The 18,252-nt window shown below is 34.1% G+C and overlaps 1 protein-coding gene across 2 annotated transcripts in view; it reads left to right on the top strand.

The window, feature by feature from the left end:
- Positions 1 to 10,316, top strand: part of Madm (MLF1-adaptor molecule) — a 272,739-nt gene extending 262,423 nt beyond the window's left edge. For both annotated transcript variants that reach the window (XM_074185140.1, XM_074185139.1), the window contains 3 exons: positions 4,135 to 4,321; positions 5,435 to 5,554; positions 6,998 to 10,316. In XM_074185140.1, the coding sequence (XP_074041241.1) occupies positions 4,135 to 4,321; positions 5,435 to 5,554; positions 6,998 to 7,201 (511 nt within the window). In that variant the 3' untranslated portion in view covers positions 7,202 to 10,316. The remainder of the gene's footprint in view (positions 1 to 4,134; positions 4,322 to 5,434; positions 5,555 to 6,997) is intronic.
- The last annotated feature ends 7,936 nt before the right edge of the window (positions 10,317 to 18,252 follow it).

The raw sequence follows: 18,252 nt of genomic DNA, 5'->3' as shown, positions 1-18,252 counted from the left end.
AGATCCTATCTTTTTTTCGATGAGGAATCACCTCCTTAAATGTTTTACATTCATTCAGTTACACCCTGTATATTGAGGTTTGAGACTTTAGGATTGTTTATGTAAAAAATCCACACAGTTACTTGTTAGTGTAAATACTAGCCTGCGGGTTTCCTACCGACAACGCGCTAAATAGCTAAATTGCGATAAAAAACCACTTGTGGGCGTGTAGAATCCGCAAAATTATCACACATCTGAATAAGAGAATGTTGCCGCAAGATATTTCGGAATTTACAGCGATGACGAATGTGTTGGCATCGACGGAGATAAAAATATATTTATGTTTGTTCTAAAATTGTATCACCTGCCTGCCTTCATAGATCGTACGTCATTATTTTTGGATTTTTCTTTGTTTCCCGGTGTCGAGTAGTTGTGGTTGACGGTTGTCTAGCGATTTTTCTCTCTATACCTTTCTCACTCGGTGACGAATTGATGTTTGGAAGGGCAGGTTTTTCTTTTATTATAGTTGATGATTGTGGTGCTTACGGTAATTTTTATAGTATTGGCGAGGATTTTGAGGTAGGCTATCATTTTATCGGTTTGACAGTACAGTTATATCGAGCTAACAAATGGTTATGCTGCGGAAATTTATACAAATTAGCTTGGTTGATATAATTTATGGAAAATGTAGAACGTGTTTGAATAATTTCGTTGAATAAATAGCCATACTACTTTTTCAGTAATGGTACTTATTACTGAAAATCATTATGTAAATAAGTAATGTTTTCATGAGTAATGAATTATTATTCTTATATGACAGACTGGCGTTTTATATTGTTCTTGAAAAGCAAGTAAATGTAAAAGTAGTATTTTGAAAACCTACCCATATTTGCTTAACTTTGAGGGGGTATGTGAGTTGTTCCTATAATCAAAAACCCTATGAAATAGATTGTGAATAAATGCCAAATCACTAAAATTGACCATAAACAGTAGTGCGTTTGAGAAAAATACTGAGATGATTTATTCAACTCATCATTAACACATCTTATATATACTTGAAAATATACTTCCTTCCGTCATTCAATGACAGTTTTTGCTTGCCAATAAAGAGTCTGAATTGACTTGTAAATAAATGCAATTTTCAGGAGAATCTTTCGAAGATTTGAGAAAGGAGACGAATATACCTAGTTCACGAAATGTCATCCAATGGAAGTATAATTTCTTTTTTGAAGTATATATGTAAAATTTATGATAGAAAATGTTCCAACAAGTTTGAAACATCTCTATCTGAATTTTATTGAAACGCTTCATTTTAAAACGTTTTTTTGCTTTCAGGGGAATGAACAACTCGTTAATACTGACGTTAATGTATAAATAATACTTACTTATGTTAACTAATCCACTAAAATGTATTTTCACATTCGTTGTGAACATTAATAAAATAATATTTCAAATGCCGCATTAGATTAGGTGTGTTTTTTAGTCAATCAAACATTTTCCAATCCAATCATCGGAATATTCGATATTCTGGATGATAATTGTTTTCAATTAGTTGATTAGTTTAATGGTTTATGTACTAACCTAATTACTATATATTAAAAACGTTTATTAGGGTTTTCTGTTACCCTAATTTTATGATGCACTGTTTGGAACCTTTGGTGTAGTAATGAATATTACTGGAGTTTTTTCCCAACATCCAAATCGTTATTTTTAACACCTCGACACGTGTTTCGATCACTAAGTGATTATCTTCAAAGAGGAAGATTAAAACTAGTTTTAATATTTCTCTTTGGTGATCGTAACACGTGTCGAGGTGAGTTTTAATCTTCCTCTCTGAAGATGATCACTTAGTGATCGAAACACGTGTCAAGTTGTTAAAAATAACGATTTGATGTTGGGAAAAAACTCCAGTAATATTTGTTACCCTAATCTCCAGATTGATTAAAAGGCTTGAACGGTGATGCCATACATGAATTGGGAGCCCTTTTAAAAACTACTACATTATTGAATATTTCATATATATAACTGAAAAAATATGTTACATCATTAATTTCTATTTTGTCACCTTCAAAGGAGTTCCCCTCAGATATAATACACTTGTGTAAGCGTTTTTTCCAATTTTCGAAGCAGTAATGATATACACTGGAACGAACTTGGCTGCCATACGGTTCATGCCCAAAAAATTTCCGATAAAATTGCATGGCATGAGCAACTGATTTACCGACATCCCCAGTAACTTCTCTAATAGTGATTCAACGATTCTCCGTAACAATTTCCTTCACTTTCTCAACGTTTTCATCGGTTGTTGATGTGCTGTGGCGTCCAGGGCGAGTATCTGTATTCACATCTTCTCCACACTCTGTGACAGTGTGTACCCCTTGTAAACATTTCAGAGTATAATCACCGTATGTCAATGTCAACATTTCAAATGTTTTAGAGCCCTTTATTCCATTTTTTACACAACATTTTATGCAAATTCTGTAGTTCTTTTTTCCTTAGCAGAAAATCGCCAAACACGCAAAACAGTTCTAATTTTTATGCTTCTCACCAATAAACTAAACATGCTAGATAGCTAAAACTATGACCATATGTTCAAAACGAGTGCACCAATATAAAAAAATCGCTAATCGAATAAACGTAGCCCCCGAAATTTGAACATTCACCTTATTTTTTGAACAGACTTCATATTTGTACACGTTTTGTAAATTATACTAAGTGACAAAGAAAGGTAAACAATCTTTTATATTGAAAATATTTCAATAATGTTTTGCATGTGTATATATGTTGAGGCCAGTAAAAAGCCAGTAAAATTTTAGCCGTATGGGAAGCTATTCTGATCAGTTTTTTAACTGTTTTTTTTGTGTGAGCATTTACCATTTTTCCAATTTTTATTCTTATTTGTGCTTCAGCTATTAGAGAGTTTGTTGCAAAGTGTTTCGTATTGTTAACACTATGCCTCAAGTGCGAAGACTTCCTCATATTCCTCAACTTAGTGATTTTGAGAGAGGACGAATTGTTGGCTTACGTGAGGCAGGTTTTTCAATTGGAGAAATTTCAAGAAGAACCAATCAATTTTTTCGGACTATTCTAAGATGTTATCAGTCACTGATAACATCTTTGCACTGGTGCAAAGACAGAATAAATTGGGATCAACAGTGGAACCGCCTAGTCTTCAGCGATGAGTCTCGCTTTTGTTTGGGTATGCGCGATGGTCGAGCAAGAGTAAGAAGGTGTCGTGGTGAAAGACGAGATCCCCAGTTTGATGTGGAGAACAAAGTTCACAATACTGTTGGTTTAAGGGTATGGGGTATCATTGCCTATGGTAGCAGGACACCTTTAGTATTCATTAGAGGCAACATGACAGCTCTTCGTTGCATTCACGAAGTAGTGGAGCCTCATGTCCTTCTATATCTTGAGACCATCGAGAACCCCATATTTCAACAAGACAACGCTAGATGCATATGGCTAGAGTAACTCTAGACTTCATGGATCAGCATGACATTAACCGCTTACCATGGCCACCCAGATCGCCCGATCTTTCATCGATTGTACATATGTGGGATATTCTGGGTCGCAGACTGCTGAATTTACAACAACCCCCACACACGTTGGCAGCACTTAGACATGAGTTAGAAGTAGGGTGGAATGAGGTACCCCAACAGGATATAGACCACCTTATGAGGACAATGCCCAGATGTATCCACGAGTGTATAAAACATCGAGGATCTGCAAAACACTACTGAACTTCACTGGCTTCACAATCATCCAATTTCTCTATAAATTTACTCGTTTGTTTGCTATTATCTGTCAAGTAAGTTAGTAAAAAATTATTAAAATACTTTCAATATAAATGGGGGTTTTCCTTTCTTTGTCACTTAGTATATTTATGAAATTTGAATCGCATATTTTTATGATTGAATTTTAATTTAAAATTTCTCATGAAAAATTGGAGCGACAAATGAGTTTCTCTTCTACCGTGTAAACCACTTTACAACTAGGTGTTAATACATTTATTATTATTGCATATGCAAAACGCAGAATCTCATTTCAAAAATGTTATAATAATTTTTTGTTATGGTTCTGGAGTAGTTTATTTAATATGAAAATTATCGTTCAATTGCTGAGCATCTTGAGAATTATCATGTTTTTTTTCAGAAACGGTATCTACCCTCTTACGGCTTTCGGTGCCAAACAACCCCCACCAGCCCGCTCCAGGGCGATATCACCGGAAATGGCGGAATCCGTAAAATCCGTCACCCCCGAACCAACTGATGTAGAAACTAGGAAAATTATTAATATGATGTGTGATGTTAAGTCCAAAGAAGAAAGCTGTGATTTATTGGTGAGTTATTGTGGATATCATGTGCTATCATTATCAAAACATGAATGTTTTGATTATTTTGCAGTCGTTTGACATGTATTTTTCGAAACTAGAACCAGATCAAATAGTTGGAACAGTTTCAATTCTACCATAAGACACGGTTATGTCTTACCTGTTTTTGATATATTTTTGGTTTTTATTCGTCATCATCAAACGTCATGGGTCAAGAATAATTATTATTCAAATGCATATTTGTCAGAAAAATTGAACGCGTTTCTACAATTTCGATAATTTTCATTAACTTACTTTACACGGTTTTAATCAAGTCTTCTTGACAACAAATTCATCAATATGCGAGAACTTTGAATAAAACCCACTATTGAAGTAGTGAATAGGTACTACTTCATAAAATGGCGATTTTTGCAGATATCAGTGGTCTGTGAAGAATTATTCGTAAATTTGAAAAGGAAAGACAACCTCATTTTTCTATTATGAATGGTCTGACCCTTAACTTGATGAAAATTAACAATATTATTATATTTCTAGACGCGTTTTGCTAACCTCGTAGCTTCATCGGTAGTAATAAATAGTACACACTAGACTACCGATGAAGCTACAATGATAGCGAAATGTTTGATTATGATCATAGACACCCATTTTTTTAGTTGTTATCTAATTATTTAGCATATTGATAAAATTATAGCAACGACGGCATATAATAAACAGAAAAACTCTTTACCACTTTACACCACAATAAATTACAACATTAAAGTCTATAGGAAAAAAAGGTTTTTGGCTTTCTACTTCTCCAGCTTTGGACAAAAAAAAAAAGTAGGAACCTTTCGAAGACAGAAAGAAAGCAATTCATTTCAAATTGAACTCTTTACAATGATGTGTAGATCATGCAAAGAAAAAAGTTTCAGATACAAACTGGAAGAAAATGCCCTTTTGAAACAACTACTTTTATGTGAACATTGAATTATACAAAAAACAATTTTTCTATTCAATTTGTACACCAAACAATTGAATAACTGCCAATTTTGAATGTAAAGCAATTTAGCAATTTTTCAATGTTCCTTAAAGTCATCATCAGAATTAATTATTTTTGAGTGATTTTTTCATTATTTCTTTCAGTTGACTATTGTACTACGAATGGATGATAAGATGAATAGGCAGTTAACTAGTTGTATATCACCAGGGGACAGTCCAAGGCTCTTAGCACAGGAATTAGTCCATTACGGTTTTATCAATGAAGTAAGTATTTTTTACAAGGTTTTATTAGGTTTTCTCTATATCTTATAATGTACATTGGGCAGAAATATCACCAACATTGTATGTTGTACTATGTTGAAATGTTATTTTCCTGTTTGGAAATTCATTAGAATAAATAGATATATATTTATGTGATAAGATTCTTCCTAACATATGTAGAGATTAAAATTTAACAGTAATAGTTTTCGTCCAAACCGGATATGAAAAAGACATGCTTGGCTGTATCTAATGTATAGGCAGATATAGCTGACGGATAAATGTCCTCATAAGGTGGGAAATTTGCACCTTGAACATCCGACAACATTAATTGATCAACCAACTGTAGTGTCTTCAGAATGCCATTATGGTCACAGGAAACTTGTTTTCCAAGCCACACATTCGTGTTGCTTTGTTGCAGACTGACTGCCGCTCAGATACTCACCAGATTAAGGAAAATGTACCATGGTCTATGAACGTTGGAGTGGATTATTGTTCATGAGGAAATTCAGGCTCTGGTAGCAGAGAACATACTCTGTGCGTGCCCAGATGCGGGTCTGATCAGATTTTCAGTGTTCGGCACATTTCCCAGCTGACCTGAGAGATCACTCAACAAATAAAGTTACTGACTGTTGTGGAGCTGGATTTATTTGATCTAGTTTGAACAGGTATGAGCCACCATAAACCCCCGTAGCTTGCAGTGGAGGGATGAATACACCCACTCACTTGAAGCTACCTTCCTAGTTGATAGTTTTCTTAAAAAACAAATCAGGAAGTCAAAACATGGACAAATGTTCATATAATTATGCTAACAAAGAAGTAATCATGAACATTACCCTACGAAGACTCCATCAAGAAGATTAATATAAAGCTCAAACGAGATGTGTACTCTGTCACTTTTTGCAGCTTTCACCAGAAGGCCACTAGTTGCTGAACTCAACTGTCCTTGAGGGCAAGCCCGAGTAAAACAAGGTGATGATGCTTCACAAACATGCTATCTATGCGATTGTCAGCAAACTTAATAAACAAATATACAAACTTAATGAGGCTGTTAAAGGCGGTCTGTTACAAAGCCACGCTTCGACATCGACTACTGAACGAGATTCGCCCTCTGTTATTGTCTGTAGATTTCACTGCAAGGCAACTAGTTGAAACCAGAGCTTCGTTTATCTTTGATATTCATGGATAGAAACTTCAGTTTATTCTATAAATGGCGTCTTCGTAAAGTAAAATTTTGTGCTTGTTATCACGCTCATATATCTTTATTAATTCTAAGAACATTATTTGGCAAATATTTGGTAAAGTTTTAAAAATTACTCAATTTATATGAAAATGATCTGTGATATTTTGAGTTTTTGTCTTTGTATTCCACGTACTTTAATATCACCTAAACCAACTCAACATTATATTCATTCACATACCAATAAGTATTTTCTTCTTTAATTTTAGGTTGACCGAGAAAAAATAGCCAATCTGATAGAAGAGTCATTACACAACACAACATCGGGCAACAGTAGTCCTACGCACACGTTTCCAACCCTCTCCACCATACCGATGTTGGCGACAGTATCTGCAGTGCCCCAAACCATCACGAATTCCCTGCCTGCCGTGAACGTGGCCTCCACTCAAGTGCCCATGCACTCTACGAGTTAGTAAACTGCCATTTCGCATCTTATTATCGCTAATATTAAGACAGTGCTAGACTGCCGAGTCCCGAACCTCGAAAAGGTCTCCAACGGGGCTGTATACTTTAGGAAGAAAACTCGAGAAGACTGTTCTTTTTTAAAATAGTATGTTGGACATCGCGCTAGTCAAGTGACCACGTGTTGAATCTGTGATCAGAGCTCCATTTTTTGACGTTTGACATATGAATTTGAAATGAGGAAGGATAATAAGAATAGAGAATTGGACTGGTTCACATAGAATTGTCGAGATGTATGTGATCTGTTTTGTTTTTATCGAAGCAGAATGATGAGGTTTTTTATCTGAGCGAGCTATGCTATATCTAAAATAGGGCAACTTGTAGAGGGAATCTCTGGAACAGGAGTCTGATCTAAAAAGCTTGCATCAAAAGTTCAAAAGGCTCCAAACAATATGCGGTTGTACCTACAATTTCTAGTTTCTCAAAAAATCAGTTTCCAGTTTTTCCTCAAGAGGCCCCTGTAATATTTAGCTTCCGTTTCCGTATAGGTATCCAAATACTCGTTGTTGCAAATTTATTATTGTTTGCCCTTTGAGACTGATATAACATTAAAAAAATTAGCTAGAGGAATAGTCTTATCAAGTCAGGACCAATCTGAAGTTGCTGACCAGGTTACAGAGAGTCTATAGATTTGCATGCAGTGTGATTTCGTCATCATAAAGTCAGAGAGCGTTCAAAGGCTTTGGATCCTGAGGTTTATTTGTGGAGGATTCATAAATAGGTTGGAGGGATTGGAAGTAATGATCTAATAGAATATGATCGTATACTTCGATTTATTTTATAGGATTCCAAATTGGATTGAAAATTCAAAGATTTCTGTTCAGCACCTGCAGAGTTTGGGAAGTGATCTCAATAAAGATATTTTTTGTTTTGTCACTTTTATAAATCCTCTTTAGGAATGAAGTCATTTTATTGTACACAAATACAAACATTAAAAATTAAATTTTGAATTAACTGTTTTTTGTGGACACTATAGGTTTTTGATTTTCTAAATGAAGGCTTCTCTACTTTGTGCTGTCAGGGGTGTTAAAATGGTAGTGATATGCAATAATTTGTTATTGTGGAGAAAATGTCTAATTCGGTAATCCTAATTACAGATTCTATCAATCTTTTGTTCAAGCTGCCTAGAAAAGGGTTCTACAAAGTCTAATATATTTCAGTAACTATATTCACACCAAAAAATTGTTAGTAGAATCGCCACGCAGAAGTTTTGCAACCTTGTTTTTGGGGATAAATTACTGATTTTTGAATTGTTTTGCTTTTCAAAAAAATTAAAAACTTTTTTACTGCTTTGAAATGAATGTTGGTGGATAACAAAATGTTCTAATCAATTATTAGTATATTCTTAATGACCGTTCAGTGTAAGTATGAATAATAACTGCAAATATACCTTGATATGTACAAAAAGTTTAAACATGCAGTTTTTTAGAATAGCAAGGAATCAGTTCACATGAAAAGTGAACTTTTTCACATATCAAGAGATTTACGTCAGTACATATTTTTGGTATACCGTTATTGAAAATATATTACTAGATACCAATGTTATCAATTAGAACACTCATTTGCATTTTAAGGTAGTGAAAAAGTATTTATTTTCAAAGAAAATAATGAATAGTAATAAAAAAACTGGTAACCTCTCCCCAAAAGTAGGGTTTTTGAACTTTTTACACTTCTTGACCGTGGTTCTACTGATAATTTCTCAGTGTGTGATAAAATCGTATTAGTTATTTGAATATTAAAGTTTGCATTTGTGTATATTAAAGTTTCTTTGAAAAAAATCTAGTTCAATAAAGTATTCGATTGATTTAATAAAAATTTTCAGTGAAAATCAATTTTAGCTGCATGAGACCATAATGAATATCTGCTTCCATGAGCTTTTTTTTGTATCTCACACAGCCTTGAGACCTTGAACGTTATCAAGTTTAGATGGCCTTAGACATCTCTGCACCGATTTGACTATCAAAGTAAGGAACTGGTAAATTCCAAACTCTTCACTAGATATTGTCTTCAACGAAACTGCCATTAATTTGGCTCAGTTTGGTCTAATTATTTGCCTACAGAAAGGTAAGTGTTTGAAATTTGACTAGTTCAGTATAAATTGAGATTTTATAGCGGCTTGAATGAAAACTTTCAAAAACATGTAACACCAAAACTAAAATGGATTTACAGTTGAATGAAATAATTTCCTTGATTTCAACTTGGATGCCAAGGTTGTACATCATTTCAGATACACTTTTCATCTGTGGGCAATCGATTTATTTTTTTATAGATCTCACCATCATTTTTGAAATTTTCGTTTCACTTGAATTTTGAAATTTTTCTGTTCTGGCTGCAGATATCGCATAGAAAATAGATGTATATAGTTAAAATATTGATAGCCTTGTATGAAATTGTAGATATTGAATTTTTTATTGAAAAAAGAAAAAGTAGATTTAAGAAAATAAGCATATTATTTATTGTGAAGCAGTAACAGAGTTGAAGGAAGAACTTACCCCAGTAGAAATTTTTATTTTATCTTCATTACTTTTCTTTCTGGACTGAAGTGGTCTAACATTCTGGAAAAAATGTATTATTGAAAAATTTATTATTTGAAATTTTTAGTATTCTCCAAAAATCTGGAATTTGTTTTTTCTTCCTCAAATGTTCAGTGATGGAAAATGACACAGGGTATCTGAAGCTCAGATTTCTTCTCAATACCTTATTGAGTACTCCATATGTGCAATAAAAACTTCTGCTGGGTTTGTTAAGAGGTCCCATGTGATATTTCGCTCAAAAACTAGTTTGGCTGATACTAACTCATTAGTTTGTTACTTTCGTTAATTTTGCATCAAAATTCCTAGTAAACAATTAAGTTTCTTTTAGTCATTGCATTAAGAAATATATTTTCCTTTCAATTTCTTGAAACACTCACTTTTTGCTTGCTACACAACCGTCAAATGAAAAACATTGTTCTTCCTTAGAAAAAATAAACAATATGAACATTGAGAACACAACATGCAGAGTTTGTTATTTATTATGTTTAAAATACGTTTTTTATTTATCTAATAAATGTTATATTTTTATAAAGGTGGTTTTTTTACAGCTTATCCCAAGCACTTTGTTCAGTTGAATGATGTGAGTTTGATTTTCTAATGTACTATTATAATTGGTCTGAGATATATTCTAGTTCATAGGTACCCAAACTTTTCTTTATCATAGACCACATTCAAAATTTTGCTGGTTCCGGTGGACTCCATGCAACTACATTTCTACCATATTGGTTAATTGATTGTGGCATGAGTGGATGTGAAAAAAGTGAAATTGGTCAATCAAAAAAATTATTTCAATCAACTTAACTTTTTTGACATACAGTATAAGAAACCAATCAATTCTCACTTATTTTATTTCGAAAACTCCCCATTCCGTGTGGTAAAAGAAATACTAGTATTTATATTGGTGAAGAATCAAACAAGTTCATGTAAGATTGCAAGCACACACGAGTTGTATTTTGTTCCCTTTGCACGTCTGAACAAGCGTTGCGAACGGCGGCGGCGGCGCTTTGCAAGTCTCGACATGCACTAAATATGGAACTTGCAAGTTTTTACATGTAACAGTCGCTGAGCTTCTTAAAATATCTGCCTACATTGATAGGCGGAGTCAAACTAACATTTAAGTTTTTCACTATCGAACCCAGATGATTTTTCGTGGACCCCCGCTTACGAATTGTCAACCCCCATTTTTTAGTCACGCCAACGTAGACACCAGTCGAGTATCTCGTAGACCCCTGGGGGTCCATCTGGACCGCTTTGGGAATCACTCTTATAGACATTTCACGTTTTCAATCTCTAGTAATTCTAGAAACTTGACATAACTTTCAATTGATATATCTTGCTTTCAGTGGAATTTACATGAATTGGAACATTTACAAAATCGCTTCAATTCAGTTCGAAAGACCTTATAATCGAAATGAAGTGATACTTGTATGTGGTTTTGCCAGAAAGTTATTATGTAATAGTCGACTAAACGCCTTCCAGAATCCACAAATTTCATGAGACATTCAAACAATAGCGTTATGCCGGCAAATCTTTACTCAATAAGCTATTGTAATTTCCCAGGTTTCTAGTCTTAGGATTTCTCGAAACATGAAAAGAAATGTTGGTGTTTCTATTCTCAAAGATAAAAAATTGGGTTTATATATTTACTGAAGTTTGAAAATATATATCAAATAGCAATTTTTGATTGGGTTCTCTTTGGACAATGAATGAATACACAAGTGTTCAATTTTTCAAATTACCGTTTTGTGAAAGTTTGTCTATCTGTGCAAGGTTTACTGATTTTTGTGAGCCTTTAGAAAGTTGATGGAAGTGATAGATCATCAATTATGAGAAGGCGTTATTTATAAATCATGATGTGAGTGAGAATGTAGCTCTTTTGTTTTCTCTTCCACATACTTAAGGAAAAAAACTTCAAATCCCAGCCCCGTTTTTATTGTTCTAAAAGTGATTACTCCAGAAATTGGTGTTTTCCCCTCACCGATTATTCAGTTAACATTTTTTTACTGGCTACCATTTAAAAACTATTCTACGAAACAATACTTGAATGCCACTGCATGTATTTTTGAAAACTACGAAAAAAATGGTATTCTGTTGAGGGTCTTCACAAGTTTTTGATCGAGTGAATTAGTTAGACGTTTTTTGGTACTGGATGAGTGCAGAAACAAAATATTTGTTGTGACAGAACAGACGTAAGGTAAACTGACATTATTACGGAGTAGTACGTAATTACGGAAGTTTTTGATTTTTGCCATAAAATAACAAATACACAAAATATAATGTGACTTTTCATTACCATATATCAACCATATCTATCCTTGAAGCAAAAGAGCCCTACTGCAAAAACATCAACCTTATATTGCTATCAGCAACGATATAGTAATCAGTCAGTAGTCGAGTGGACCGCGATATAGAGCAGACGTACTGTTGACGAGTAAGGTGTCTAAATGATTTTCATAAGACTTCAGTGAGTTGTGTGTGATTATATTCAATATAAATAAATTATATTATTGAATACTTTTCATGAACGGAATATATTATAGCTATTTTCGATTATTATTATGCATTTTTTTAAATAACCTTGATTTTGTAGCTCACGGAATAATATACAGAATAATGTTACCGGTGCCCATATTCCGGTAACATTGCCGTAATAAGAAAAAATTAAGATGAATTATTTTTGCTATTCATTTCAAATAGCGTTCAGGATAATTGAAATGTTTTTTTTTTGTTTTGAAATGACGGAAAACCGTAGTTCGTTGAGATATAATTACGGTATATGATTTTCATTTTATGAATACGTATAAATTCTGTATGAAGCTATTCCTTTTTATAAAAATGTAAGAAAATATATTCACATGGGATTGCACTAAAATCAACGTTCATTTGTAACTTTCTTTTCATTATCGAAGTTATATATTTTTATATCATAACAACATTTTTCTATTTTGAATATATATAGTTATTAATAATTATCATGATGCAGTTTGTAAGATATCATGCTATTTTGCCTCCCGGAATAATGTACATTAGTTTGTTATTGGAGACCCATATTTCGGGAGTATCACGCATTAAGGGAAAATCGAGATTATTAATTTCTTGTGTTTATCAGGAACTACAGTTGAATCTATTGAAAAGTTTGCTTGTTTCGTAAAGAGTGACAATGGTGGAGTATTTTGAATAAGTGTATCTTCGTCGGAAGTTGTAATGATTTAGATGAATGTAATGAAAATATACACATCAAATTGATATAGTGTTGTTTATGAGAGTTGATCCAATTACTCAATATTAGGTATTTATTATCATTTGAAAACAGTATTTTTCCAAAGAAACATAAATATTTAACATGTAAGTAAATGATAGATTGACCATCATGTACAGAATAATTAACTTTTGTCCGAAATTCGTAAATTTTCTGATAATAAAGCAATTTATATGATGGAATCGGCCGATACTTGATGAAAATCCATAACTAACGTATTCTAAAAACACTTTATTGTGAGAATTTCACTAAACACTTTTACAAAAACACAACACGTGTTTCGTCATACAATGGCTTCTTCGGGCGTGTCGTGTCAAGACAAGCCATAATCCATTTTTGATCAAAGAGAGTGTAAAGAAACCAGTGATGTTATTTTTTGATGGCCATGTCTCTCATTTATCTCTTCATCTGACTGAATTTTGTAAAGAAAATGGAATAATTTTAGTTGCACTTTTGCCTAGTTCCACCCATATATTGCAACCTATGGATTTCACAGTATTTCATAGCTTGAAGAATGCTTGGAGTGAAAATGTTTATTCTTGACGAATGGAAAATAATGACAATCGCCTGAAAAAAGAAGACTTTGGATGAATTCTTGAAAAATTCATTATAGAGAGTCTTAAACTGAATATAATCAAAAGTGGTTTTTCCAAATCTGGACTATATCCATTCAATGAAAATGCTATGGATTATGCGTATTGAAGTCTTCTACTAATGCATTATTAGATTTATGAACTGGAAAGAATAATGTCAATGTCTCTTCGCAGACAGTTACAGCTGTTCAGAATATCATAACTTTTTATATTTTGTGTAGACGTTGAAGATCTGGCAACATTTACTGTCTTGTATTTGTAGGCGAATGTTTTCTCGTTATCGAACAACTGCATCACCCTTAGGTAGGTAGGTAGATTTCTGACCCTTTTCACATGTTGGGTTGTAGATATTTGAAGTGGTGTTAATAATAACTTTTTGTGTGATTCAAACAGAGTAAAATAACATACAGTCCACGAAGGTTGTGTTGTAATCATCTAAGAAAGTGAACAGTAAATGCAGACAGCAAACACTGAAGTTTTTCTTGTTTAGAATAATTGGAGTTCGAATTCAAGGGGATAAACCCCAACATAGTGTTCCATATGAGCCTAGATATATATTTGGAGATTGAAATACATTGGAGAAAAGTTTATCAGCTTTTCAAATTCAATTGTTTGCTGTCGAATCTCTGTGGAAGTCATTGTAGTGGAGTCGAGTCATTGAAGGCGGTATCGAGTGTGGATACGATACCTGGTGAAGCATAGCCGCTGTGAAACAGTGACGGAGATAACAATTTATACTGAATTCTTTCCTTATTCCTGTTCATTTCGTTTCTGTGTCAATTTGGGTGATTAAATTCAATTAGTAAATCATGTTAGAAAATCAATTAAAAGTTCTTAATCGCAAAAGAGGTATTGTTAAGGGAAAATTAACAAATTTCATTAAGTTTCTGGAGGAGTTTGCTCAAAACCAAAACCCAATTAATGATGACTCGATAGTGGAATTAGATTCACGATTAGAAAGAGCTTCTTGTTTGCTTGACGAATTCGAGCAAATCCAAAATGAGATAGATCTAGTTGTTACTGATGAGGATTATCAGAGTGAAACTGAGAGTAGAATACATTTTGAAGATATGTTTTATAAAAACACTGCGAGAGGAAAAAAAATTCTGGCTGGTTTTAGGAAAAGCACAAACAATTTTGATGTTACAAGTGTGCCTAATGAACAATGGCATGATGTAGGTGGTGATAATAGTGTAAGCCCACTGGGGTCTACACAGGGGATGGTATCTCTTACTGCAAGACCTAGGTTACCGTCGATTCCGATACCTTCTTATAGTGGTGATTTGGAAAACTGGTTAGAGTTTAGAGACACATTTGAATCTCTGGTACACAGTAATTCTTCCATATCATATATAGAGAAAAGGGGAATGTTTCAGCGGAAAATTATGAAGTGGTTTGGAAACTATTGAGAGGAAGATATAATAATACGCCGATGTTGGTCAACTTTCATTTGAAATCTTTGGTGAAATTCCAGAAATTCATAAAGAATCTGCATTAAACTTACGAAATATGCATGATACTATAACAAAAACATTATTTTCGCTGGAAAAATTAGGCATTGAAACTAATTCATGGGATCCACTCATCATATATCTTATGATAGACAAATTTGATTGTATAACCTTTCGGGTTCGGGAGGAACAAAAACCAAAAGGAAAAGTTCCATCGTTAGGTAGTTTTAAAGATTTTCTGAAAAATAGGATAGACATGTTGCAAAACATTGAAAGAAATAAATATAAAGATGAAAACAATGAGTCAAGATACCAAACGAAATCTAAAGTTAATAAAACAGTTTTGGTTACATTAGGACAATGTTGCGGGTTTTGTAATAGTAAACATATAACGCGAATTGCCCTGATTTTCTGAAATTAACATCACATTCGAGATTTGATCAAGCTAAAAGATTAGGGCTTTGTTTGAACTGTTTGAGAAAAGCCAATCATATAAGTAAGGAGTGTATAATGCAGGTACATGAAGAAAGTGTAGAGCTAAACATCATTCGCTATTGCATCATGATGTTGAGTATGGACATACTGTAAGTAATTCATCAATAGCGACTCATCAAAACAATACTCAAATCGAAACTAGATCTGAGGTTGTTGGAAGTAATGAGGTCTTATTGTCGACGGTTGTTTTTGAGGTTTTTGGTTCAGATGGAGTTTCCCATCGCTGTAGGGCATTGTTAGGTAACGGATCTCAGTCTAACCTCATCACAAAAGATTTCTTTGGGCTATTGGGGTTACAAAAATATTCTGTCAATATTTCGATTCTTGGTATAAATCAAGATGTTACCAATATCAAGCATAAGGGCACCGTCATGTTTAAATCTTGTTATAATGGCTTTCAAAGGAAAATTTCATGTTTGATTGTTCCTACAATTAGTGATTCGATCCCGTCAGGTGCTTCATATTCCACATTTGGATATTCCAATCAATATTAAATTGGCTAATTCTGGATTTCCCTATCCAGGAAAAATCGATATGCTTCTTGGTGCAGAAGTTTTTTATAATTTGTTATGTATGGGTCAGTTCAAGTTGGGAAGAGGTCAACCAACCCTTCAGAAAACTCACATGGGATGGGTGGTGTCAGGTTCGCTCACATTGATGAGACAAAAAGTACTGTTCGATATAACATGACCCTGATTGACATACAATCTCAGTTAGAGAAGTTTTGGGAGATAGATTCTACCCCTAATCCTGAACCAGTTCTTTCGAGAGAAGACCGGGAGTGTGAAGACATTTTCTGTAAAACCACTAAAAGGGAAAGGGAAGAAGATGGTAAGTTTATTGTTCAGATTCCATTCCAACGATCTCCTCTTGAACTGGGCGAATCAAAACACATGCTGTCAACCGATTCATGGCTCTAGAAAGAAGACTGCAAAAAAGTTCGCGAATGCGAGAAATGTATGTAGAATTCATGGAGGAGTATTTAAGAATGGGACATATGTCAGAAAGTAAAGGATTAGTAGGTGAATCATCTTTCTACTTACCTCATCATGGAGTACTCAATGAGAGTAGCTACAAAACTTCGAGTAGTCTTCAATGGTTCCTCGAAAACATCTTCTGGACTTTCTCTGAGCGATATTCAATACACAGGGCCAAAGTTACAAGAAGATTTGTTTATGGTTTTATTGAGGTTCAGAAAACATTCAGTGGTGTTATGCGCGGACATTGCAAAGATGTACCGCATGGTATGGATTGATGCAAAGCATCGAGTATATCAGAAAATAGTTTGGAGAGCAAATCCTTCTGATGAGTTGAAGGAGTACACTTTGAATACGTATGGAACGCGGTCAGCACCGTTCCTAGCCATACGATGCTTGAAACAACTAGGCATTGAGCATTCATCTGAATATCCAGCCGCCGCTGAGGTCATTTCAAAAGACTTCTATGTTGATGATATGTTAACTGGTGCGGAATCCGCAGAGACGGCTCTTGCCTTATGTCGGGACATTTCCTTCGTCCTCTGAGCGGGCGGAATGAACTTAAGAAAATGGGTTTCAAACCATGAGGGCCTTCTTCAACAAATCAATAGTACTCTGGTTGATGACAATGTTGTTCATTTCGGAGAAAAGGATCAAAGTGAAATTTTGGGATTATATTGACAGTTCAAACAGGATGTCTTGAAAATTTCAATAGATTTTCCAATAAATAGAAACAAACATACAAAACGAACAATACTATCTGTAATTTCTAAAATATTTAATCCACTCGGTTTGGTAGCACCTTGTGTTATGATAGCAAAGACACTGATGCAAAAACTGTGGTGTGAAAAATTATCTTGGGATGAAATATTGCCATTGGATTTGGATTACCAATGGAAAAAATTGCAATCTCAATTCTCCATTCTGAATGAATTGAGCATCCCACGACATACTCTAATGTCGAATTATGTTCAAGTGGATATCCATGGATTTTCAGACGCGTCATCGCAAGCATATGGTGCTTGTGTATATTTAAGAAGTATCGGAACATATGGTAGTATCAAGGTATCCCTTCTCTGTTCTAAGGTCAAGGTTACACCTGTAAAGACACGATCTCTAAATTGGAACTATGTGGAGCTCTTCTGCTCGTAAAACTGGTTACAACAGTAAAATAATCTTTATCGATACAATTTGATAACACCTACTTGTGGACAGATTCAACTGTTTTTCTTGGTTGGATAAATATCTCTCCTCATCGACTACAGACATTTGTAAGTCATAGAGTAGCTCAAGTACAGAATCTTTCCACCTCACAAGAATGGTACTATGTTAGTTCAGAACATAATCCAGCAGACATTGTATCAAGAGGTATGTATCCTGCTGAAATAAAACATTCACATATGTGGTGGAATGGTCCTGAGTGGCCCGGTGGAATGGCGTTAATCAGCGAAGACTTGCCGGAATTGAAGAAGTTGGTCAAGATGAGTCAGGTGACTTCAACCATAATTTTTTCATTTCAAAACTACAGTTGCTTGACTCGACTGAAAAGAGTAATCGCTAGATGCTTGAGGTGGACTCACAAGGTGAGAACATTTAATCATGGAAGTTCTAACTATTTAACTGCTAAAGAACTAGATAAAGCTATGAAGGTACTCATAAAGATTGCGCAGCATGAATAATTTTTTAGAGAGAT

The sequence above is a fragment of the Leptinotarsa decemlineata genome, unplaced genomic scaffold, assembly GCF_025532065.1.
Source record: "Leptinotarsa decemlineata unplaced genomic scaffold, Ldec_3_MD MMD2_tig00026363_RagTag_RagTag, whole genome shotgun sequence".
NCBI classification, from domain to species: Eukaryota; Metazoa; Arthropoda; class Insecta; order Coleoptera; family Chrysomelidae; genus Leptinotarsa; species Leptinotarsa decemlineata.
This window is presented reverse-complemented; position numbering and strand designations above follow the sequence as displayed.